At 46.9% G+C, this 25,007-nt stretch overlaps 1 protein-coding gene across 1 annotated transcript in view; it reads left to right on the forward strand.

Annotated features, from left to right (window-relative positions):
• The window catches only part of FXR2 (FMR1 autosomal homolog 2), a 33,879-nt gene that overhangs the window by 2,215 nt on the left and 6,657 nt on the right, over positions 1-25,007 (forward strand). Inside the window, exons 2-13 of the mRNA XM_061588641.1 lie at positions 10,972-11,024; positions 14,192-14,285; positions 16,041-16,112; positions 17,041-17,189; positions 17,497-17,590; positions 18,259-18,375; positions 18,848-19,018; positions 19,395-19,473; positions 20,018-20,127; positions 22,738-22,824; positions 23,235-23,448; positions 24,434-24,643. Coding sequence (XP_061444625.1) covers positions 10,972-11,024; positions 14,192-14,285; positions 16,041-16,112; positions 17,041-17,189; positions 17,497-17,590; positions 18,259-18,375; positions 18,848-19,018; positions 19,395-19,473; positions 20,018-20,127; positions 22,738-22,824; positions 23,235-23,448; positions 24,434-24,643 — 1,450 coding nt within the window. The remainder of the gene's footprint in view (positions 1-10,971; positions 11,025-14,191; positions 14,286-16,040; positions 16,113-17,040; positions 17,190-17,496; positions 17,591-18,258; positions 18,376-18,847; positions 19,019-19,394; positions 19,474-20,017; positions 20,128-22,737; positions 22,825-23,234; positions 23,449-24,433; positions 24,644-25,007) is intronic.

Consider the following 25,007-nt stretch of genomic DNA (forward strand, 5'->3'; position numbering starts at 1 on the left):
AAGTTGTGTGTTGTCTGTCAACAATGCTGCTCTGCGTAGTACTGAGGGTCAAACACTGTCCAGAGGGGGGGGGGTTGGGGTGTGTGGTCAGTGATACAGAGAAGGAAGGAGGCTAAGATATCCAGGATTTGTGAGTTTCTGAATTCTGCAAGATTCCAGTGGGCCTGTGTGGAGGGGTGACATTTTGTTCTAAGTAGAATATCTGGTCTCTGTTATGTAGTGAGAAGACACTGCTTGTTTGGAAGGCCTTGGAGAATTTTGTAACCTAATCAAGGGTTGTGAGGTGGGGGCTCAGGGTATTGTGTCTGTTGCTAATTTTAGACCTCCCACCTCTGAATGGAGTCACTCCAGCCAGTATCCTGCATGCAGATGGCTATGAATCAAAGTTACAAAAATGTTTGAGGGGGCTAATCCTTTGCTCTCCGAGTGCAGCAAGTTATTTTTAGCCCGTTTGTATGCTCTTTGCTGTGGCATCGGCATAGATTCCTTATTAAGTAACTTATTTTTAAAGTCATAACCCCACCATATCACATAACATTTTTACCACCAGAAAACACACATCTCGTTACATGTCCCCAAAAGACTCTTAATCTGGGAAGCTGGTGCTGCGGAAAAAGTGGGATTCTTCCATTTCAGCTATAGTTCCCGTGGTAAAGTATTTTTGCATGCAGAAGATCCCAGGTTCAACCCCTGACATCTCCACTTAAAAGGATCGGGTAGCAGGTGACAGCAGATTCTTAGGCCCGAGATTCTGGGGCCAGTGAAAGTAAAACATTCTGGCCTTTATAGACCAATAGTATTTCCTGGTATATGGCAACTTCTTATGTTTTAGGGGCTCAAGCGATAGCACTTCCTGCAGATGTGTTAAGTAACTGGTGCAGATTGCTTGGAGAACAAATGTACAATTAGCACCTGTGTAATTCTTCCTCCTGCCAAAGCTTATTTGCATGTACACACCTTTCCTCTGCTTTGGAGTGCTACTGCTTAAGTGGCTGCTGCCGTACTTTCCCCAGTGAACATGGAGTAAAGTTGAATGAGCAGAAAGTAGGAGCGTTTTCCGTCAGTCATGGGTTCTGTGGAAATGTGCTGGTCTTCTGAACAGAATGTTAAGACTACATACCTTTTGACAATGGCATAATCCTCACAACACCACACCCCATTTTCTAATTGCATCAATACGGGGAAATATGCTAACTAGCTTTCAGGTTGAAGTATACAGTCTGCCCAAATTTATTTCTGCCTTTTGAGTTCTGCAGCTGCCTCTTCAGAAGTTTGTGTCTTGACCACTGTAATACCATCATTGATCTCAAATATATGAGCCACAAATCCATTCTTTTCTGTTTTACTGGGCCTTCCAAAGGTTTTCTTGGAATATCTTTTTTTTAAAAAGAAAAGAGAAGCAGTTCTAAAATAAAAGCTTATGTCTTCCAATTGCAACTGGTGACCCTTTCTAGAATAGCTCTAGTGTTTTGTTTTTCCCCCTTAATTGCTTTTCTGTATGCTTCTGGAAGAGTAATAACTGCCTGATGCATATGAGTAAGTTTACTTTGCTGGTCTTACAGAGCTTCCTTCAGTGTTGATAGAGCCTCGGTAGTAAACAGGTTCAGACATGGGAGGTACTTGCCATACCACTGCTGGCATATTGCACCCTGCTAACTAGTGACAGCTGATGTAAGAACATAAGAGCCCTGTGTTGATCAGATCAAAGGCCTGTATAGTCCAGCATTCTGTTGTCATAGTGGGCAACAGGGCTGTGGAGTCTGAAGCAATGTACCGACTCTTAACTCCGCCTTCAAAATAAAAACTTTCATAGGAATTTAGGAAAGTTTTCTTCTTCAGAAATTTTAATCAAATAAATATATTTTATGTTCTATCAATCTAGCCTGATGATTCACGTGGTGGTGATGAAATGCCTTGTGCTACCATTTTACTACAGTAAATTTGTTATTACTAGTTAATATACATTTGCCATTTATGAAGGAGTCGGAGTCGAAGGTTTGGCGTACCGACTCCACAGCCCTGGTGGGCAACCACATGCCTATGGGAAAAGCCTGGAAGCAGGACCTAAGTACAACAGTGCTCTTACTTGTGATTCCTAGCAACTGGTATTCAGAAGCATACTGCCTCCGACATTGGACGTAGAGCGTAGCCATCATGGCTTGTGGCCATGGGTAGCATTATCCTCCATGGATTTGTCTGATCCTCTTTTAAAGCCATCTAGGTTGGTGGCTATCACTGCATCTGTTTTCGTAATGATCCATAACATGGATTTCACCTTTTTCACAGCTGCTACACACATGGCTAACGTTTTCATCATGCTATCTGTGACAACCCCTATGTCTTATTCCTAAGGACATAAAAGAGGAGCCCTGCTGGATCAAGCCAAAAGCCCATTTGGAACTTTGTGCAATTCCTGAAGAATTTTGTGTTGTCTGCAAACTTGGCTACCTCACTGCTCACTACTAACTATAGATCATTTATGAACAAGAAGTACAGGTTCCAATACCAACTCCACTTTCTACAGCCCCTTCGTTGGGAGAACTGTCAGTTTATTCCTACTCTCTGCTTCCTGTTCTTAAACCAGTTACTGATCCATAGAAAGACCTCTCCTGTTATCCCATTACTGCTAAGCTTACTCAGGAGTCTTTGGTGAGGGCCTCTATCAGTAGCTTTTTCAAAGTCTTAAGTAGACAATGTTGACTGGATCACCCCTATCTATACGCTTGCTGACACACTCAAAGAACTCTGTTTCTTGTTGCAGCAAGAATTGTTCTTCTGTATGCTTGGCAGTTCTGTCCTTAATATGCTTTTTACAAGTTTTTCCGCAGTCAGTAAGTTAACTGGCCTGTAACTTTCAGGATCCCCTTGGATTCCTTTTTTAAAAATCGGTGTTACATGAGTCACTTTCCAGTGCTCAGGTATGGAGGCTGATGTTGGAGACAATTTATTTATTTTTGTTAGAAGATTAGCAGTTTCACATTTGACTTCTTTAAGACCTCTCGGATGGATGCCATCTGGACCTGGCAATTGCAAGTTTTTATTTTATCATTAAGACCTAGAACTTTGTCTCATGTCACTACTATTTCCCTCCCTTTCTGTAAATGTTAGTTCAGGCACAAGGATCTGCCTTATATCTTCCGCTGTGAAAGATGAGGCAAGAATGCATTCAGCTTTTCGCCAATAGTCTTTTCTTCCTTTAGCACACCTTTGAGTCCCTTGTCATTTGTCCAAAGATCCAACCACCTCTCTAGTGAGTCTTCCGCTGCTAATGGATTCAACTAATTGTTTGTTGTTGGTCTTAATGTGAATGTTTTTAGTGGTATGCTCTTCAAATTCTTTTTAGTGTCCCTTGTCTGCTTGCTTTTCTTTTGCCAAAGATTGTGCTCCTTTTTGTTCTCTTCATTTAGACAAGACGTCATCCTTAGCTCTGCTTGTTAGCCACGTTGGCATCCTCTTGATCCTGGTAGTACGTTTCCTGTGGTATACATTCCAGCTGAGCTTCTATTGTAGTTTTGAAGCATTCTGGAGAGCTTTGACCCTCTTCACTTTCGCCTTTAACTTTTTTGGAAATTTTCTCTTTTGAAGTCAAATTTGACTGTATTGGACTTTTTGTGTTAGATCTGGGGACGGTCCTTGATAACCAGGTGCCTAAAATGTTATGCTGATGTGTGTTATGTGCCTTCAAGTCGGTTATGACTTATGGCGACCCTATGAATCAGCAGCCTGTCATAAACCACCCTGTTCAGGTCTGTGGCTTCTTTTATGGAATCAATCCATCTCTTGTTTGGCCTTCCTTTTTTTCTACTCCCTTCTGTTTTTCCCAGCATTATTGTCTTTTCTAGTAAATCCTGTCTTCTCATGATGTGTTCAAAGTATGATAACCTCAGTTTTGTCATTTTAGCTTCTAGTGACAGTTCTGGTTTAATTTGTTCTAACACCCAATTATTTGCCTTTTTCGCGGTCCATGGTATGCGCAAAGCTCTCCTCCAGCACCACATTTCAAATGAGTTGATTTTTCTCTTATCCGCTCTTTTCACTGTCTGACTTTCACATCCATACATAGAGATCGGGAATACCATGGTCTGAATGATCCTAACTTTAGTGTTCAGTGATACATCTTTGCATTTGGGGACCTTTTCTAGTTTATTTATTTATTTATTATTATTTATTTATTTCGTTTCATTTCTAGACCGCACATAGCTAGTAGCTCTCTGGGCGGTGTACAAAACTGGATTAAAATACAATAATATAATAAAATCAATAATACATAACAGCAAGTTAACTAACAAAATTAAACGTAAAAACATTAAAATGCCTGGGAGTATAGCCAGGTCTTAACCTTAACCTAAAAGAAAGTACCGTAGGCGCCAGGCGTATCTCCTCAGGTAAGCTGTTCCAGAGTTCGGGGGCCACCACAGAAAAGGCCCTAGATCTAACAACAGTCCTCCGGGCTTCCTGATGAGTTGGTACCCGGAGGAGGGCCTTAGATACTGAACGAAGTGAACGGGTAGGTTCATAGCGGGAGAGGCGTTCCACAAGGTATTGCGGGCCCACACCGTATAAGGCTTTATAGGTCAAAACCAGCACCTTGAATCTAGCTCGGAAACAGATAGGTAGCCAGTGCAAGCGGGCCAGGACAGGTGTTATATGCGCAGACCGATAGGTCCTCGTCAACAACCTGGCTGCCGCATTTTGCACTAGTTGGAGTTTCCGAACAGTCTTCAAGGGCAGCCCTACGTAGAGCGCATTACAGTAGTCCGATCTAGAAGTTACCAGAGCGTGAACAACTGAGGCGAGATCGTCACTGTCCAGATAGGGGTGTAGTTGGGCTACTAGGCGAAGATGGTAAAACGCATTCCGTGCCACCGAGGCCACTTGAGCCTCAAGCGACAAGGAAGGGTCAAAAAAGACCCCCAAACTACGAACCTGTTCCTTCAAGGGGAGTGTAACCCCATCTAGAACAGGATGAACATCCACCATCTGGGCAGGTAAAGGGCTCACCAACAGTGTCTCGGTCTTGTCTGGATTGAGTTTCAGTTTATTAGCTCTCATCCAGTCCATTATCGCGGTCAAGCAACGGTTCAGCACATCAACAGCCTCACCTGAAGAAGGTGAAAAGGAGAAGTAGAGCTGCGTGTCATCAGCGTACTGATGACAACGCACTCCAAAACTCCTGATGACCGCACCCAGAGGCTGCATGTAGATGTTGAAAAGCATGGGGGACAGAACCGACCCCTGAGGGACTCCACAATGGAGAGTCCAGGGTGTCGAGCAATGTTCCCCAAGCACTACCTTCTGGCGACGATCCGCCAAGTAGGAGCAGAGCCACTGCCAAGCAGTGCCCCCAACTCCCAACTCCGTGAGTCTCCCCAGAAGGATACCATGGTCGATGGTATCAAACGCCGCTGAGAGATCAAGGAGAATCAACAGAGTCACACTCCCCCTGTCCCTCTCCCGACAAAGGTCATCATACAGGGTGACCAAGGCTGTTTCAGTGCCAAAACCAGACCTAAAACCGGATTGAAACGGATCCACATAATCGGTTTCATCCAAAAGCGCCTGGAGCTGGCCGGCGACCACCTGCTCCAAGACCTTGCCCAAAAAAGGGACATTAGTTCTCAGATGCCCTCCCCAGTCCTAGCCTCCTTCTGATTTCTTTTTTTTTATTAATTTTTATTCAAATTTTCAAAAACAAAAAACACAAAACAAAAACAATTATACAAAAAAAATAAAATGTTGACTTCCGATTTGTCGCAGATCAACCATAGGTCTACAATATATAACAATCCTGTCTCTAAAATTATATTACAAAATCACTTTCCTCCAGTAGTTATCTTAATTAATCATCAAATCTCATAAACATTACTTTATTCTTTCCACAAAAAGTCCAAAAGAGATTTCAATTCCTTGAGAGATATATCTTTTAATTTTTCTCCAAATAAACATGTCGCTTAATCCATCTAATTCAAATCTGTTAGGTCCAGTAATTTCAATAGCCATTCCTCCATTATCTATATTAATTCCATCTTCAATAATCCTGTTAAATCCAGTAATTTCAGTAGCCATTCTTCCATTATCAGTATCCCATAATAATCTTCTTGTCATAGCCATAATCCAAATAAACATATCGATTAATCCATCTCGTTGAATCTATTAGGTCCAATAATTTCCATAACCATTCTTCCATTATCAATATTAATTCCATCTTCCATCTTCAGTAGTCCTGTTAAATCCAGTGGTTTCAGTATCCACTCATCCATTATCAGTATCTCATGATGATCTTGCTGTCATAGCCATAGTCATATAACAAGAGTCAGATGGGAATTTCCCCCTTCACAAATATGTCCTTGCCATCAATTCTAAATATGTTGCTGAAATATTGTTGTAAAGTCACTTCTCTGCTCTTCTTTTTTACAAAATGCACTGGCTCATCTCTTAAGAGTTTTTCCATTGTCATATATTTGTAATTAATTCCATAGATTTTTTCTATGTCAAGCTCCATCACATCATTCCAGTCAAGAAAATTATCCAAGACGTTGATAACTTTATCACTAATATCTTCATTAGTTTCTTCAGAGACAGTGTTGAATTCCAAACAGTAAACTTTATTTCTAACATCCGTAAACTCCAGATCTTTTTCCAATTCCTCATTTGTTCCAGTCTCCATGGCTTATATCTTCCCTTTAATTTTTCTTTTCTCATCTCTAATCCCATCAAAATCCTCTTTCACAGAATCCCCTATTTTTTTAAACTCCTGCATCATTTTGCTAAGTTCAATTTTCATCTCCTGTCTGCCCTGTCTCAGGGTTTGTTTCATTATCTCAATCTCACTCATTATTATCTGAAACATAATTTCTTCCATGGTCTCAGTCACTTTCCTGGTTGTCATTCTTAAAACCACAAAAACAAAAAATTATTTCAGCCACAATTGGGTTAATGTTTCAGGCTTGCAGACATCAATACAGCCTGTCTTATCTCTTATATATTCAGGAAAACAAAACAAGTTTAGTTCCCAGCTTCAAACAGTTAGTGGTGTCTTCAGTAAGCAGATTAGTCAAAATGAAATAGACCAAAAAAAAAAAAATAGTTCCAGACATAATACTCCAAAGTTCATAAATCAAATTTGTTTATTTTTTCCCATCCTCGAAATAAAAATCCCTCTTCCGTTAATATCTTTAGAATGCACTTCCAGGCCCGCTTTTTGCAATAAAAACAAAGATAAGCTTTTTTCGATTTCTTTCCTCCTTAGTTTCGTGAGTGAAAGAGAAATTTTTTAACTCACCCAGTTCTTTATAGCTGATTCATTGACAAATCTCTTTTTGGTGCAACAATTTAAACCAAGTAAAAAAAAAAAATGGAAAGAAGGATGCTTGCCTGTTAGTTCGTTTTTCTTTGAAGAAAAGATAAACGTGTCGCTTAATCAGCAAGAGCTTTGATGGAAGTCTGTCCGGCATTTGCTGGCTGAACTTTCTCTCATAAATTAATGAAATCCAGTCCTCCCAACAAAAACAGGCTTTGTGGTTAATCTCACGTTTCTCCCTGACCAGGAGAAAATCTTAACCAGTCAAAAAAAAAAACATTCTGACTGATTAAAGCTGAAAAAGCTTCTTCTGAGACAAGAGCTTGTCTCAGAGGCAGCACAGGCGAATCACCCTTCCCGGAAGTCGCCTCCTTCTGATTTCTTGACGATTGTCTCCATTTTGACTGTGCCAAGGTATTGATAATCCTTGACAAGTTCAGTGTCCTCATTGGCAACTTTAAAGTTACATAAATCTTCTGTTGTCATTACTTTAGTCTTCCTGACGTTCAGCTGTAGTCCTGCTTTTGTGCTTTCCTCTTTAACTTTCATCAGCATTCATTTCAGATCATTACTGGTTTCTGCTAGTAGTATGGTATCGTCTGCATATCAAATTATTTATATTTCTCCCTCCAATTTTCACACCTCCTTCATCTTGGTCCAGTCACCCTTTCTGCATGATATGTTTTGCATATAGATTAAACAGATAGGGTGATAAAATACACCCATCTCACACCCTTTTTGATTGGGAACCAATCAGTTTCTCCATATTCTGTTCTTACAGTAGCCTCTTCTCCAGAGTATAGGTTGAGCATCAGGACAATCAAATGCTGATACTTAAATTTAAATATTCCACTTGTGCGGGCTGGATATATATATATATATAGTGACTATGCATACACCACAGGTGATAATGCTCGTGGAATACTGCTGCATTTAATATAAGTTTTGGACAGACTGCCTAATGGACAATGGGTGTATGGCTTGCAGAAAGAACAAAGTGGATTTTAGTGCTTGGTGCCTGTTCTAAACTGTGATGCACCACAGGTTAAAATGATCTTTGAATTCATGAGTTTTCAAGTTGTGGAGCTGCAAATGAATGGGGGGGGGACTTGAAACCTAAATAAGGGGGTTTCTTGAAACTCTTTGACATGGTGTTATAAACATAGCAAAGATTGTACACTGCAGTTTTATTTTAGCCCTGGCAGCATAAGCTAGAAGGCAGGTAGACCAGCCTTGAGGTGCGGAACGTGGGAGATATAAATGTTCCTGTATGCTGGGCTGATGTATCTGTGTTGAATGCATGATAAATGAGATGCACTTTGCTGGCCTGGAAATGTATATCGCCTGGGGCACAGCAGTGCTGTAAAGGGGAATCTTGGAGCTTTGCAGGCGGTGGAAGAGGGCAAACAAGAAGCAGTTTGCAGAGGCTCCAGAGTCTTTGATGCTGCTCACATTACACAGTTGTGGATCCTTGTTGGATGGCTCACCTTCTGCCCCTTTGCTGCCCTCTGACTTGCCAAGTTGCAATCAATGTTGTGCATAATCTGTTCTAAGGGTAGAACATGGCTCAGAATCTGGCTTTTTTGAGGCCACAGGATACAGCCACTAGACCTTGATGGGTAGCGGGAGGCGCTTGTGTGCCTGCACAAGGGCTTTACCTGGTTGATCAAGTCAAGGGTAAAATGCAGACTTGCTCAAGAAAGCACTAGGTCCTGGATAGAGAGGGATCCTGGGCATGCTGTTGAGGTAAGCAGGATCTTTAGGGAGGCTTGAGCGGAGTCCCCATTCCCATGTAATCAGGGATACTGTGTGTGTACCACATCCTCCAACCAGAGGTAACGCCTTTCTGCTGCCTTGCCCAGATGCTGGTCAAGGAAATGGGTGGTGAGATTACCAACTCTGGCTTCCCTGTGCCGTGGAGCTGAGCTCTCTCGAAGAGCGGCATTGCTTTCTGGCTGACTAGCCCAGCTTCAAGCTGGGAAAGAGATATGTGCTGTCTGCTTGTAGTTGGGCAGCTGGCAGAGAAGACATCTGTCCCCAGGAGCACCTGTTCTTCCCGTTACCCACTAGACATGTAGGACATTTTGCCCTGCCCTCTTCACGCTCCCAACTCAGAACATGTTCACAGCCCCCTCCCTTGTGGGTCACCCTGCAGCTGCCCTCTCATCTCTCTGGCTGTGCCAATGGCAGAAGTCCATTTCATGGGGGCTAGGAGAAGAAGAGCAAGCAGAGGCATGCGGCATTCTCCCATCTAAAACTCAGGCGCCTGGCAGGATAAGGCTGTGACAGAGAACGGCCACCTGGCAGAGAGATGGTCTGTGAAATACCTTAGCCTTTATTCAGAGGTTGGGTCACCCTCCTGAAGTAAAAAAAAAAAAAAGAGTAATCCAAGCACGGCTTCTGCCTAGAAACTCTTAGTGGATTCCCTTAGTGCGCACACTAAAATGTCATGTTTATCCATGTGTGTCAATTAACCAAGCTAACGATTTGCCCACTGGGCTTGTTTTTCTAGCAGCTCCAGAAAATGTTTACTTACAAGTCTTGCATTCCTCTTGCAGTTGTCCCAAATGTTGATCCCTTTGCCAGTTGGCTAATTCAGGTGCTGGTTCTTAATCTTGGCCTGAAATTGTTCTGGACTTTTAAGGAAAAAATGTACTGCCTTTAAGTCGATTCTGACTTATGGCGACCCTATGAATAGGGTTTTCATGAGGATGAGAGGCAGTGACTGGTCCAAGGTCACCCAGTGAGCTTCATGGCTATCTGGGGATTGGAACCCTGGTCTCCCAGGTCGCAGTCCAACACCTTAATGGATCAAAAGAGCAAGGAACCTTGCTATGTGGGCAGTTGAGGATTGCTCCTAGGGGCGCAATAGTTTCTTCCCAAAGGATGCTCTGCTGAGCACCCTTCCCCAACACCAAGCGGTCCTGCATTGCTTTGGGATTCAAAATGCATGGGCAGGTTGGGGCCGGTCTGTCTCCCTTTGTGAGTGAGGGCTGACAGGGGGCGGGAGTCCTGCAGCAGAAGCAAAGCAGGTTGGGTCCTGGCTGCACTTGTGACTGCCTGAGCACCGTAAGTGACCTCATCTGAACTCTTTGGAGTGGGTAGCCAGCCGTCATTGAGAGCCTGTTGTTGGCTAGTCTGGCAGGGGGATGCCTTGTAGAATGAATAAATGTGACGAGCCAAGTGTGTGAGAGTGATTGAGAGGGAGGGAGGAGGAATTCACCTGATGCATGAAGAACAACTGCTTGGGACATGCATTGTCTTCCAAGTGAGCATCCTTTGCTTGCACCAGAATTTCTCTGGTCCTGTTGTGGCAAGAGTTGTAAATAATAACAGACCTTGTTAGGCTTCCAGGTTCTAGCTAGCACTACTCAGGCCCCCTTCTTTGCCCTTAGGGGCCAGTACTTCTGAGGGTCACATCTGTGGGTGATGTTTCCCCGTCCTGTCCCTTTGATTCCATAGGACTGTTCCTGCTTCCCATGCAGAGTCTTCCCTTCCCTGTTGCTACTGCTACATTGCATTGGCTGCTTGGGTTGACTTGTCTCAGTCGAGGGATGCAGTCACTTTGTGGTGGCCTCCATGCTGCTCCTTGTAGTGCTTTGCAGTGAGCATTGGGAACTTGCTAGCTGTGGTGTTAATGCAGCATCTCTTGTCTGTTCCTTCCCTTGCAGGGTTTTGTTAAAGATGTTCATGAAGATTCAATCACGATATCCTTCGAGAACAAGTGAGTGTCCATAAGAGGCGCAGCCTGATGGGCCCTGCCTTTTCGTCAGGGAGCTGGTGGGCCTGTATAGGTCTATCACTGCGCAGCGGAGAAGCTTGAACACCACCACCATTCAAACTCTTTTTTGAGCCATCTAAGATAAATGGCTGTTCTTGTGGTGTCAAAATAATTCAATCATATAATGGGAGTACACCCCAGTACACTGGCTCAGAGCCCCCCTCTGGCAGTGAAATCCCACTGAATTAGCAGAGCAGATGCTTGTTCACTTAGACTCTTGATGCTGGCATCTTGTAATCTGGGCTAAATTCAGTGCTGGCTCCTAGGAATTTGGAATATCACTATTGTTGTGTCCCAGAACAGTTGCTGCCTCCCAGGTCCCTTGCTTTGGCCCAGGAAATGCCAGCCGCTTGTATCCCTTATGCGTTCGCAATAGTTGGCTGGACAGGGAGAAACGGGATTCTGTAGCACTGTTCCTGTTCTTTGCAGAGCTTTCTAGCAACTCCTGTCAATGGCTAAATGGCTCTCCCCTCTTGGAGAAAGCTGCTATAACTAGCCAGCAGCTGCCCCTCCCTTCCAGGCTACAAAATACAGCAAACAGAGTTTTCTCAGTTTGACTGGTGGTTTCTGCAGGACCTGATATCTGGCGACCCCACCCCCATGTCTTCTGCCTTCCCTCAGAACACTGAGTCACTTGGTAGCCCCACAGAAGTGGGGAAGAGCTGCTTCAACTCTTCCCTCAGGCCAGTTGAGGCTTCCTTCAGGAGCAGATGGCATGAGCCCCCAGGCCTGGGCTTCTCCCCTCCTTGAGCATGTGCCGGCAGGCAAACTTGAATTTCCATGTCTCTCTTTCCAGCCCTAACCCTCTTCTCCCTCATTTGTGTGTGGAGAGAGGCACGGGGTGGGGAGGATTGCCTGCCAAGATTCTCGGCAGACACTGCATCATGGCAGTCAATTATCTTTGTCCCCACCCATGTAGGAACAACACAGGTTTGAGGGGGTCTGTTAGGTTGCCTCACACCCCAGGAGTTATGGAGGGGGAGGCTGTGGCCCAGCCACCCTCTTGAAGCTTTCATTGTGCATATTGGAAGCTTCTCTTACTGCGAATATTTTGGCGCTTGTGAGTAACAGGATGGATTTTTCTTATTGGTTGGTTATTGGAGGTGGGGGGGGGGGAGTTGAAAGTGACTCAGATTCCTGACTCAGCAGAAAGCAGACGTGTGTATGTCAGGGGTGGGGTGGGGGGAAAGTTTCAAGCTGCTTGCAAAGGTCATTCCTCAGCAGCTGAAATGTGAAGAAGACGTGTGTCTCTTTGCAACAGCTGCAGGAGGGAAGCACTGGCCTTCAACCACCGCAGTCGAGCGACTGACTGCTCTGTGTGCACACCCCAAGCAAAAAAAGAGAGCTTAGTGGCCTGAGGTTATATTTTGGCCCTTGTCTCTGGAAAGAGCAGGTGCTGGTCTTGCTAGACCTGGCAACCATGAGTCTGTGGCTCTGGTGATCAGCCAGTAGGGACCCGGGAGCGAAGGGGTCTGGCAACCTGCCAGCATCTGTGTCTGGCCTCCTGGCTGTCTACTCACCTGGGATAGCGTGGGGGGTATGCAAATGCTGGCTAATTCCGCTGCACTTAATGAGGCAGTCTTGCAGCACCATGGCCAGTTCCCACGGTTGTGCTCTGACAGGCTGCATGGCATTCCAGCACAATCTCTCCTAGAGGAAGGAAAGCAAGTTAAAAATGAGTTATAAATATCCATGGAGCCTCTCTGTCTCAGTCTTCAGCCCTCCTTGGGTTGTTTCCAGGGGGGTGGCTTCACTTTCCCTGCATTCTCTCCCCCACCCCCTTTTCAGCCTGCCTTCATGTCCCCCCCCCCAGCACTGGAGGTGCTTTCCAACCCTTGCATGCTCTTAGCGGGCTTGCTTGCGTCTAAACCAGGGGTTCCCAAACTGGTCCACAAGCTTCATTCAGGAGGTCCATGGTGTTGAATTCTATGGAATCCAAATTGTAATATAATAAAATACAGTACAAGCAATAAGAGAAGCAATACAAATGCAATTAAAGATATTTAGCACAGTGCATTACAATTGCTACAACAGGCAAAAAAAGACCATTCAGTGGTCCACCAAGACCCTCAGTACTTTTCCAATGATCTGTGTGTGAGTTTGGGAGTCATTGGTCTAAAATACTTTGGCTCCCATTGTGTTCTGGTATTGTGACCATTACTGACATCAATAGCACTGCCAAGTAGTTGTGGTTCCTAGGAGTCAGCACTGAATTTTTAAGAGCCAAAATATTTCTCTCCCTCTAAAGGGGAAAAATTAGAACTGCAAGTTGATGAATGCAGTTTTCTAGGTTTATGTACAACCAGGTATCTGGAATTCTTACTGACACATGCAGTTGTGGTGGACAAAGCATGTTGCTAGTTGCTGAGAGAGAGAGTTCAGATGGGTTGCTGATGTCTAATGCGTCCTGCTGAGTCATTAGAGAAGAGAACATCTTGCCTTGGGGGTATATTTGGACCCCAGTGAGATGTCCAATGGAAGGATGAGGTCACCAGTGATATGTTTGTTTCCAGAAGGAAAACGACAAGTGGTAATTGACTGAAGTTTGGGGACATTTTAGAGGGGGGTATATGGACTGTTCTTCTACAAAGCAGTGATTCCTATTTGGGGGGGATGTAGTGTCAGCTTTCAGTGTGACTAGACTTAAGAAGGTCCCTGCTATTTTCATCTGTGCAAAATTTGGCTCTTGACACTGTTTAGTCACTACCAGCATCTCCTGCAGCTTGTTGACCTTCATCCTGACTTCTGGGGTCCATTTGGACCCCCAGGTGCACTTTTCATTGTGTAATTTACCCATAAGTAGACCTACAGGGATGCCGTCCTATGGCATTGTCACAAATTTTAACCTGTACAATGTCCCCAAATTTCAGACAGTTACCACTTATTGTTTTCCTTCTGGAAACAAAAATACCACTGGTGACCCCATCCTTCCATTGGAAATCTCATTGGAGTCCAAATATACCCCCAAGGTAAGTGTACGTGGGCAAGTGTGGGGGGGGTTTAACGGTCAAGATGAAGGTGAAGCAGCTTTGTCCATTTTATGTGTCGCTGGTCTTATTGTTCCCTGCAGTAACTCTCTCTCTCTCTCTCTCCCCCCCCGCCCCCCTTAGCTGGCAGCCTGAAAGGCAGATCCCCTTTGGCGACGTTCGGCTGCCCCCACCCGCAGACTACAGCAAAGAGATTTCGGAAGGGGATGAGGTGGAGGTAAGCGAAGACTGACACATGAGGCTTTCCCCATCTTTGGGGGTGGGGGGGGTGTTGGGAAGGACCAGCAGAGTCAGTAGGAAATTGTTGTTGTTATTATTATTATTTATTGCATTTATATACCGCCCCATAGCCGATATTGTTTACAACAATTAAAAACATTAGAAACAAATATACAAATTTAAAAAACACAAACACATTTTTTAAAAACAATTTAAAAGCACATGCTAAAATGCCCGGGGGAAGAGGAAAGTCTTGACCTGGCACCGAAAAGATAACAGTGTTGGCACCAGGCACACCTCATCGGGGAGGTCATTCCGTAATTTGGGGGCCACCACTAAGAAGGCCCTGCCCCTTGTTGCCATCCTCCGAGCTTCCCTCGGAGTAGACACCTGGAGGAGGGCCTTTGATGTTGAGCGTAGTGTATGGGTGAGTTTGTGTTGGGAGAGGCATTTGATCAGGTATTGTGGTCCTAAGCCATGTAAAGCTTTATAGGTCAAAACCAGCACCTTGAATCGAGTTCAGAAACATACAGGCAGCCAGTGCAAGTGGGCCAGAATCTGTCTTTTATGTTCAAACCGTCTGGTCCCTGTTACCAATCTGTCCACTGCATTTTGAACAAGCTGCCGTTTCCAAACCGTCTTCAAAGGCAGCCCCACATAGAGTGCATTGCAGTAATCTAACTTGGAGGTTACCAGAGCATGGACAACTGAAGCCAGGTTATCCCTGTCCAGATACGGACGTATCCCTGTCCAGATACGGAAGTTGGTAGAAGGCACTCCGTGCCACCGAGGCTACCTGAGCCTCAAGTGACAGAGATGGTTCTAGGAGAACCCCCAAGCTACGAACCTGCTCCTTCAGGGGGAGTGCAACGCCATCCAGGACAGGTTGGACATCCACCATCTGGTCAGAAGAACCACCCACTAGGAGCATCTCAGTCTTGTCTGCATTGAGCCTCAGTTTATTAGCCCTCATCCAGTCCATTGTTACAGCCAGGCACTGGTTCAGCACATTGACAGCCTCACCTGAAGAAGATGAAAAGGAGAAATAGAGCTGCGTGTCATCAGCGTACTGATGGCAACGCACTTCAAAGCTCCGGATGACCGCACCCAACGGTTTCATGTAGAGGTTGAACAGCATGGGGGACAGAACTGACCCCTGTGGAACCCCATACTGGAGAGTCCAGGGTGCCGAGCAATGTTCCCCAAGCACCACCTTCTGGAGGCGACCTGCCAAGTAGGAGTGGAACCACATCCATGCAGTCCCTCCCACTCCCAACCAGTCTCCCCAGAAGGATACCATGGTCGATGGTATCGAAAGCCGCTGAGAGATCAAGGAGAATCAACAGAATCACACTCCCCCTGTCTCTCTCCCGACAAAGGTCATCATACAGGGCGACCAAGGCTGTTTCCGTGCCAAAACCAGGCCTGAAACCCGACTGAAATGGATCCAGATAATGGATTTCATCCAAGAGTGTCTGGAGCTGGGCTGCCACCACTCGTTCAAGGACCTTGCCCAGGAATGGAACATTTGCTACCGGCCTATAGTTATTAAGATTTTCTGGGTCCAGGGAAGGTCTCTTTAGGAGTGGTCTCACTACTGCCTCTTTCAGGCAGCCAGGGACCACCCCCTCTTGCAGAGGCATTAATCACTTCCCTGGCCCAGCCGGCTGTTCCATCCCTGCTAGCTTTTATTAGTCAAGAAGGGCAAGTGGGAGTGGGAGGTTAACTAACTTGAACTTTGCTGCTCCTTCAGGTTTATTCCCGAGCCAATGAGCATGAACCGTGTGGCTGGTGGCTGGCCAGGGTCCGAATGATGAAAGGAGACGTAAGTCTTGGAACAAAATTCCCTCCTTGGCATCTTCCCCCAACCACAATAGGGGCAGGCCAGCTTCCTCCTCCACTTTAACCTGGTCAACGAGCAGAGACCCTCCATGCAGGACTCTCAACTCCCCCCCCCCCCAGGTAGGGGCTGGCCGTGTGCATGGCAAAGCCTTGCGGATTGACCCGTAAAGTCCAGATGCAGTTCTGGGAGCTGAGAGCAGAAATAAGTAATGCTGTTGCAGCCTTTCCCAACCTAGAGCCCTTGAGCAGTTTTGGAGTACAACTCCACCCTGCGCTGATGAGAGTTGTAGTTCAAAACTCGGGGGAGGGGGTTGTGCCAGGTTGCCAAAGGCTGTGCTGTGCAAAGCAGATGTTCTCATGATGCTTTTATGACACATTGCTAGGAGGATGGGTGTTGTAAGCTGTCTTGAGTTCATAGAATCATCAGAGTTGGAAGGGGCCTATCGAGTCCAACCCCCTGCTTCTCATAAAGGTCACTTTATGAGGAAAGGTGGGGTATAGGGTTTTTTTAACGTAAATAAAAATACCAAAAGCCTGTCAACTAAGGACAACTGACAGGGTCACAAACCACTTGGCAAGGAGAAGTTCCCACTTACCTAAAGCAGTGGGGATGGGTCAGTCCTTCAGCGTGAGCGTGATTTGCTGTTTCCAGAAAAGACTCACTTCCAGCATATGGTGGGTGGGAGCAGCAGAGTAGGGAGGGGAAATTGCCGTTTGGGGAGCTCTCTTGCTAACCCCATGGAAGAGTTTGCCATGGCATCTGCAGGCAGAATTCTTGTCCCATCCCCTTTTGGTTTTCTGGAGCTTATTAATACCTATATGAATACACTCTTTTGGCCCCTTTTACTGTGCCAATGAAGAGGCCTTCATTGTGGCTCTGAGATTCCCTCTGATCTTGCCTTTTCTTGCAGTTCTATGTCATAGAATATGCTGCTTGCGATGCCATCTACAATGAAATCGTCACATTGGAGCGGCTGCGACCTGTCAACCCCAGCAAAGTGGCCACCAAATGCAGCTTTTTCAAATTCACCATTGCGGTACCAGAGGATCTCAAGGAGGCGTGAGTGTTAACAGAGAATACAGTTTGTGTGTGTCTGTGAGAGAGGGAGCTGTCTGCCAAACTCGCATTCCTTTAGTTGGACTTAATCAGCCCAGATCTGCCTGGGCTTAATTTTGCTTGCTCCATGCACATATCTGCTGCATCTGAGGGGGAAAGAGCCTGATGAAGGGAAACGAGGCAAGCCTCTGGGGAGATGCAGATGTCTGGGCCAGCGACAGTTCCTTCCCAGATTGCCGTCTGGACTTTTGGCAGCTCAAGCATTCAGGCTTTTTGAAACATCTTGTATTCCTCTGTTTTCTCTTCACAGCTGCTCAAATGAAAATGTACACAAAGAATTCAAGAAAGCTGTGGGTGCAAACAGCATCTTCCTCAGTCCCACTAGCAGTGAACTTGTCATTCTTGTAAGAATCTGTCTCTGTTGTGGGCATGGCGTCTGCCTCTGTTTGTCTGTGTGTGCATATACGTCTGTATATATAGGCAATATCAGCTTAACTGGACAAGCTTGGTGGAAGGGCTGCAGCTTGTTGGTAGGCCATTGTCTCAGAGTTGCCACTTGTGCTTGTGTGAAGTATGGCTCTTCACTCCCCCCTACTGGCAAAACTACAAATGGCAATTAAATGCAAAACTTCTGACACAACTCTTTTAAAATCCTCAAATTGCAGCTCTCAAGATCCTGCATTTTATTTCCCATCTAGACTTGTGAAGAATTTCTTGTTTTGCATTTAGAACATCATAAGTTCTGGGAGGAAGGGCATGATATAAATTAAATAATAAATAATAAATAAATAAGGGGTATCTTCCTCAAGGGGTTCTCTCCCTTCAAAGGAATAGTCCCCTCAAGACCTTCAGTGAGGGACCTCTGCCAAAATGTTTTCAGTGCTAATTTATTTTAATTTGAAAAGAGCTTTCTGTTAAAATCAGAGAGAGAACTGACAAAGCAAATCCTTAAGCTGACAGCTTGAATTACTATTACCTTAAAACCCGGCGAAGTAATTCTGCATTGTGTGCTTGCTTGTATTCTCCGTTTGCCAGCAGACGGTGGCTTACTGATGTTTGCTTTTTACCATAGTCCACAAATGAATCCACCGTGAAGAGGGCATCTCTGCTGGGCGACATGCATTTGCGCAGCATTCGAACCAAGCTGATGCTGATGTCCCGGAACGAGGAGGCCAACAAGCACTTGGAGGTAAGAGAGAACTCCCAGAATGCTAAGGGGCCCTGAGTGTAGAAATGCCCTTGCCTGATGCCTTGGGGAGTGGGGCACTGAAATCAGCTGCGTGAGGGCCTTGGGCTCTGGGTCAGCTGGCAGCAGGTGCCATATTGGGTCGATAGGACAGGCAGTGCAAAGGAGGAAGGCAGAAGGGTCCCTTTCTTAATTTGGACTAGCACTGGAGAAAGCCGTTTTCTGTGAAACTCCCGTGCTTGTCGTATCCGTGTGCCAATCTGAGTTGATCCAGTCAGATCCGTGTTATCCCTGGAATTGTGATTAAAGTTGCTCAATGTGTGGCTGCCCCGCCCCACCTGCTGCTGATGCTTTTGCCTTTGAGGGCTAAGGGTGGGGGCTGGGAGCTGCTGATAAGGCTCTGGCAGAGATGGGGCTCATCCAATCTCTGGGGGCTGCTGGCTGTTTCCCATAGTGCGTCTGCCTCTCCCCATAGACGAGTAAGCAGCTGGCTTCAGCTTTCCAAGAGGAGTTCACAGTGCGTGAGGACCTGATGGGCTTGGCCATTGGAACCCACGGAGCCAACATCCAGCAGGCCCGGAAGGTGCTGGGAGTCACCGCCATCGAGCTGGATGAGGAGACCTGCACCTTTCGCATCTATGGGGAGGTATGGGGTGGAGGGGCATCCCCTAGAACCCTTGGGAGGAGGGGGGCAGGGGTAGAAGCTGCTTCCCTTGCATGTGGGGCGGGTGTGTAGAGAGAAAGGGCGCAGACCAGCTGCTGAGCAGGTCCTGTCATCAGCCCACGGGTGGCATGGGAGCCCTAAACCCCGTGTCCCCGTGGGAGATGGGGGCTAGGCAGGCAAGCTGCGTTTGCTTGAAAATGGAACAAGCCTGTAAGGAATCAGCCCCCGCCTGTGGCCAGCATCCAGTGTAATGGAAGGATCCCCACACAGTATCTCACTCCTGAGCAGCCTCAGTGCTTCAGGATGTCTGACGCTGCCAGCGTGGTGCTCAGCTGCTTTGTCTGCTCTGCTTCCACAGACCCCAGAAGCCTGCAAGCAGGCCAGGAGCTTCCTAGAATTCTCCGAAGACTCCGTTCAAGTCCCTCGGAACCTGGTTGGTGAGTGAAGCAGTTTCCCAGCTCCAGGGCAATCCTGCTGGGATGGCTCATTCCTCTCCCCCCCCAACCCCTTTCCCCCCTCAAATGTGCTTCTGATTCCCTAGTTAAAAGCCAGTGCTGGCCTGAGTTTGCCTTTGAGTTGATGTGCAGCAATTCTGCTTGAGAAAATAAGGGATTCGTTGCACACAGCAGGAGGGGGAAGGGTTGAACCCAAACCACTCGGCAGTCTAGTTGGCAGAGTTGGTTCTCAAACATAAGATTTTGTGGCATGAACTCCCTCTCTACCCCCCCTCCCCAACCAAAAGGTGGGAAAGATATATACTCTGGTAGCAGGATTTTCTTATTCGTGCCATTGGTGACTGGTGCAAATTGGGTTAGTTTTTGGGAAAAGGTGCCTAACTTCAGTGTGTTTCCTAGTGGGTTTCCCAATGCCTCACGCATGGCAAACTGTTCCTCTCCAGGGCTCTAGAGCGCCAAATTGTGGGATGTGCCTGGATGACTTGGTTGCATTGCTCCTCAACTACCTGTCTTCATTTTGCTGCAGGGAAAGTGATAGGCAAAAACGGGAAAGTCATCCAGGAGATTGTGGACAAATCTGGCGTGGTCCGAGTGCGGGTGGAAGGAGATAATGACAAGAAGAACCCCAGGGAGGAGGTAATTTTGGCTGGAGAGTGAAGAAGCCAGCTGCCTTTGTCTGTGTCCATCTGCCCCAGTTTCAAAGCCCTTGCTCCTCTCTCACATTTCCCCAGATATCTCTTGTCAAAGCTAAATGCACCCAATTCCATCTTCATCCTTATACTGCATCCCACCAACTGTTGACCTTCTGCATTTGCTTCCCTTCAGCCCTTGCTGGCTGGTCCAAGAACATATTCCAATTTGTTCCCTGGCTAAAGCTGTTTAGGATGCGCACGTTGGCCAAGAACCAAAAGGCCAGGTGTTGAGAGAGGCCTTTGCTTCCAGGTTCTCTTCCAAAGTGTATCAACAAGGGGCTGCACAAATGATTTTAAATCACTTTTAAGGTCACCATCTTCTAAGGAGATGTGCAACCTAGGAATCTTCCAAGACTTATGATCCTAGAATCTTAGAGTTGGAAGGGGCCCATAAGGCCATCGAGTCCATCCCCCTGCTACATGCAGGAATCCAGATTGAAGCACACCTGACAGGTGGCTGTCCAGCTGCCTCTTGAATGCCTCCGTTGTTGGAGAGCCCACCACCTCCCTAGGCCTTTGGTTTCCTTGTACTACCTCTCTTAACAGGAAGTTTTTCCTGATGTTCAGTTGAAATCTGGCTCCCTGCAACTTGAGCCCATTATTCTGTTTCCTGCACTCTGGGATGCTTGAGAAGAGATCCTGGCCCTCCTCTGTGTGGCAACTTTTCAAGTCCTTGAAATCATATCTCGGGACAGGGTGGTGGAGAGTGTATCAGCCAGAGACAGGGTAGCTGTTGCCTTCAGGACCCGCTTGTGGGCTTTCCCGAGGCATCTAGTTGGCCACCGCAGGGGGGAAGCAGGAAATGCTGGGCCCTTTGGTAGAACTCAGCTAGGTCCTTAATTTTCTTATGGCTGCCTTTTTGAAACTCTCTGGCTAGGCTGGACTCAGGAATTAAAGAGTTCTTGGAGTGATCATCCAGCTCTGGGGTGGAGAGAGCGAGCAAAGGAAAGGGACTGTGTTCCCCACCCAAAACAGCAGGAAGGGTGGATGGAAATTGGCTGGGCAGAAGTCCATTAAGAAGACTCTTCCAGGGAGGGGAAACCAGAGGTCAGATTCCTTGTCCAGACACTGAAAAGCAAAATCCCCCTCCCCAGGAACCACCCGCTGCATCTTAGATGGCTGTAGCAGTGGGAGGATATCAGATGAGTGTCTCCAAGTATAGGCAAGCACATGTGGAAATGGGGGTTCCTTTGGATTCCGTGGCTCCAAGCTGTGGAGAGGGCTATAAAGGTCAAAAACAGCACTTTGAATTCGGCTTTGAAATGGGAAATGAAACAATTTGGCTGAAGGACAGGCATAATATGCTCAATCCAGGGATCTAATGGACTTTCCAAATCAAATTCCAGGGAACTTTGGTGTCCTTTGATAGCTTATGATGGGCTCCTCAATGAGAGGAGGAACATGGAGGACACATTCCCTGGGAGGCAGCTGGCCACTGCACTATATGAACTGAGTATGCATCATAGATTCATAGAGTTGGAAGGGGCTTATAAGGCCATTGAGTACAACCACCTGCTCAATGCAGGGGTCCAAGTTAGAGCATAGCTGACAGGTAGCTGTCCAGCTGCCTCTTGAATGCCTCCAGTGCTAGAGAGCTCACTACCTCCCTAGGTAATTGGTTCCATTGTTGTACTACTCTAAAAGTTAGGAAGTTTTCCTGAAGTTCAGTGGGAATCTGAGTAACTTGAGCTACAGGACTCTGAGTATGATTCTGTATCCGACTGTGGATCCATCTGATAGTTATTTCATCCAGCCCACATTCAGCTAGCGTGCCAATCAGAATATCATGGGGCATTTCGTCAAAAACTTCACTGAAGTTGAGATATATTATGTTCAAATCATTCCCACAGTCTACCAGGGAGATTACCAGATTAAAAAAATGAGATAAGATTAGTCTGGCAGGATTTCTTCTTGGCTTCTAGTAATAACTGCATTATTTTCAGGGCGCTTACAGACTGACTGCTTTATAATCTGCTCCAGAATTTTCCCAGGGATTGATGTTAGGCTGACTGGTCTTTAGTTCCCAGGTTCCTTCTTTTGCCCTTTTTGAAGATAGGGACAACATTAGCCCTTCTTTCTTAAAATCCTAATTTTTATTCTTTGTTTCCTCAAAGGAGTTCAGAGCAACGTGCATGGTCTTGCAACAACCCTGTGGGGGTATTTTAGGCTGAGAGAGAGTGCCTCAGCTATTTAGCTTCATGGCTGAGTGGGAATGCGAGCCTGGGTCTCCCCCATCTAACACCAGCACTGTAACCATTACTGTGCACACTATAAGAATTCACTGGTACTTGGGGGGCCTCTTCATGGATCCTCATCCTCCCATCCCCTTAAAACTCTCTTGTGTGCACACATGCTTACTTTCTGTCTTTCTGTCATTCAGATTTTGCTTGGAGCATAAAGCACTTTGATTTAACTGGGATGTCTTGTAACCCTGAGGGTAAAGCTTTTGTTGATTAATTGGCTTTAAAGCTGGCAGCCCTAGTAACTTCTGTGTCCTGGATAAAAAATGCCTGTTGTTGCCCCCTTTGCCAATCTTACCTGCCTCCTTCTGCAGGGGATGGTGCCCTTCATCTTTGTCGGGACACGGGAAAATCTCAGCAATGCACAAGCGCTGCTGGAGTACCATCTGTCCTACCTTCAGGTAAGGCCCCTGGTGTGGTTCTCCTTGCCATTGCCATGGCCGCGGAGGCGTGGCATGTCCTAGGCGTGCATGGCAGATGAGAAGCTGACCATGGGCTGGCCTGCTTTTGTGACCCTGGAGTTGCCAGACCCTTCCATTTTGGGGTGCAAGTGCCGACTGTGAGGACTGACCTGTAATCCTCTCAGAGTGGCTGGCAACAGCTGCCTCTTTCTCAGACATGCCGTGTGGTCCTTCAAAGTAGGGGAGGTGCCTGCAAGGAGGGTGCTGAGTGGGTTTTTCTTTGCAGGGCTGTGTTCTTTGGGGCTAGATGCACTAACTCTCCTGGCCCCAGGAGAGGCCTGGCAGTGGTGATGTAAGCTGGTGGGATGTCTTGGGGCCTGTTCTCATCGCTCCCCTTTCCCCACTGCCAGGAGGTGGAACAGCTGCGCCTGGAGCGGCTGCAGATAGATGAGCAGCTGCGTCAGATCGGCCTGGGCTTCCGCCCGCTCTCCAGCCGGCCTGACAAGGAGCGGGGTGGCTACAGCACTGACGAGAGCACCTCTTCCTCCCTGCACGGCACACGGACCTATGGGGGCAGCTATGGCGGCCGTGGCCGTGGGCGCAGGGGCCCCAACGCGGGCTATGGTGAGTTGGACAAGATGGGGCTTTGTCCCGCCTGCTGTTGGCTGGAGATTGGGCTGCCACGTCTTCGTAGCACAGAGAGGGCACTGGCTCAGAGGCAAAGGAGCGTCCATGGGGCAGCAGACGTGGAGCCCTTTCTATCAGATCACCAGAATCCCACCAGATCAGCGGCTCTAACATGGCAGTGGGAGCATAGAGTGGGATGGGGTCCAGTCTCCTCCCTCCAGAATAGCTGATGAGCAGAACGGTAACCGTTTGGGAAGAGCCTGTGCAGAGTCCGGGCGTTTAGATCAGGGTGGGGAACGGGGTGTGTGTGCGTGCGTACACAGGGGTGCCCCTATCTGGAGTAGGATGGATGTCTTGTAGCTGGGAGAAATGTTATTGATACCATATTCATTGTTCTGTGGAATGTGGTTGCACAAGCATCACCATGACTAGCAGATTGTCACCTAGAAACTTCATGGAGCGAGGCCTTTTCACTTACAGCACCAGCTTTCTGGAACACCAGCTGCCCATAAGAGTGCCAGGAAGCTCTGTTCGTTGGACGTTATAAACATCTCTGAAAAACTCACTTGCATGTTCAGGCCTATTCTGGTGTTCATCTTTTTCAGTTGCTGGCTGTGCTCTTTTTAAGTTATGGGGCTTTAATCATGAATTTACTGCATCTTGATTTCTATTGGTAATATTTTACTGCATTTTGATTTTTTTAACACTTGCAGATTTTTGTAAACCACTTAGAGACTTTGCTAACAATATTAACTAGTATATCAATTACTTAATCATTAAAAAATAGTGCAACCTCCTGCCCAGAGGCAGGGCAGTCACTGTGGCCACCAGTCCTTTCTCCCTGGAATCAGACTGCGAAGGAGGATGTGGGGCATGCAGAGAGTGGCTTGCAAGAACTTTTGTGCTATAGCCAAGCCATGGAACTGCAGGCGGTGGCGAGACCCCACTCATGGCCACCCCTTTTCTCCCCTTGTCTTCCTAGCTACCAACTCGGATGTGTCCAATGCCTCTGAAACAGAGTCGGAAAAAAGAGAGGAGTATGACGGTCCCCAGCCCAGTGACCGCGACCCTCACCCAGAGGACACCCGCAGGCGGCCGGGGGTAGGGCGAGGGAGGGGCCCAGCAGCAGCACCTCGTGGCAGCAGCAGCACCAGCAGCAGCACCAAGTACAGCAACTCCTCCATCAGTTCAGGTATGAAAGGACTGGGCACCTTATTTGGAGCCCTGTAATTGGCTTTCAGTAATGCTGGGCAAGAAGCGCTGGGCTGCACAGTTAGCCAGCTTCAACAGTGGCTGGGACCTGCAGTGCTTGCTGTGTGGACAACTGTGGGTGGTTCCCAAAGGGGCATCCCTGCCCCCCCCAAATCAGTGGCCACTGAACCTTCCCTTTGCTTAGATTTTGCGTTTTCTTGGGCAAAGTTGTGGGAGGGCAGGTGGATCCTCACTGACTTCTTTGGTGGCTGGCCTGCCTCTTCCCTCCATCCCTCCTCCTCCTCCACCCCCCAAATCCACCCAATCCAAGACTTGGAACAAATGCTATTTGAGAAATGGGGACA

The sequence above is a fragment of the Rhineura floridana genome, chromosome 11 (genome assembly GCF_030035675.1).
Source record: "Rhineura floridana isolate rRhiFlo1 chromosome 11, rRhiFlo1.hap2, whole genome shotgun sequence".
Taxonomy (NCBI): Eukaryota; Metazoa; Chordata; class Lepidosauria; order Squamata; family Rhineuridae; genus Rhineura; species Rhineura floridana.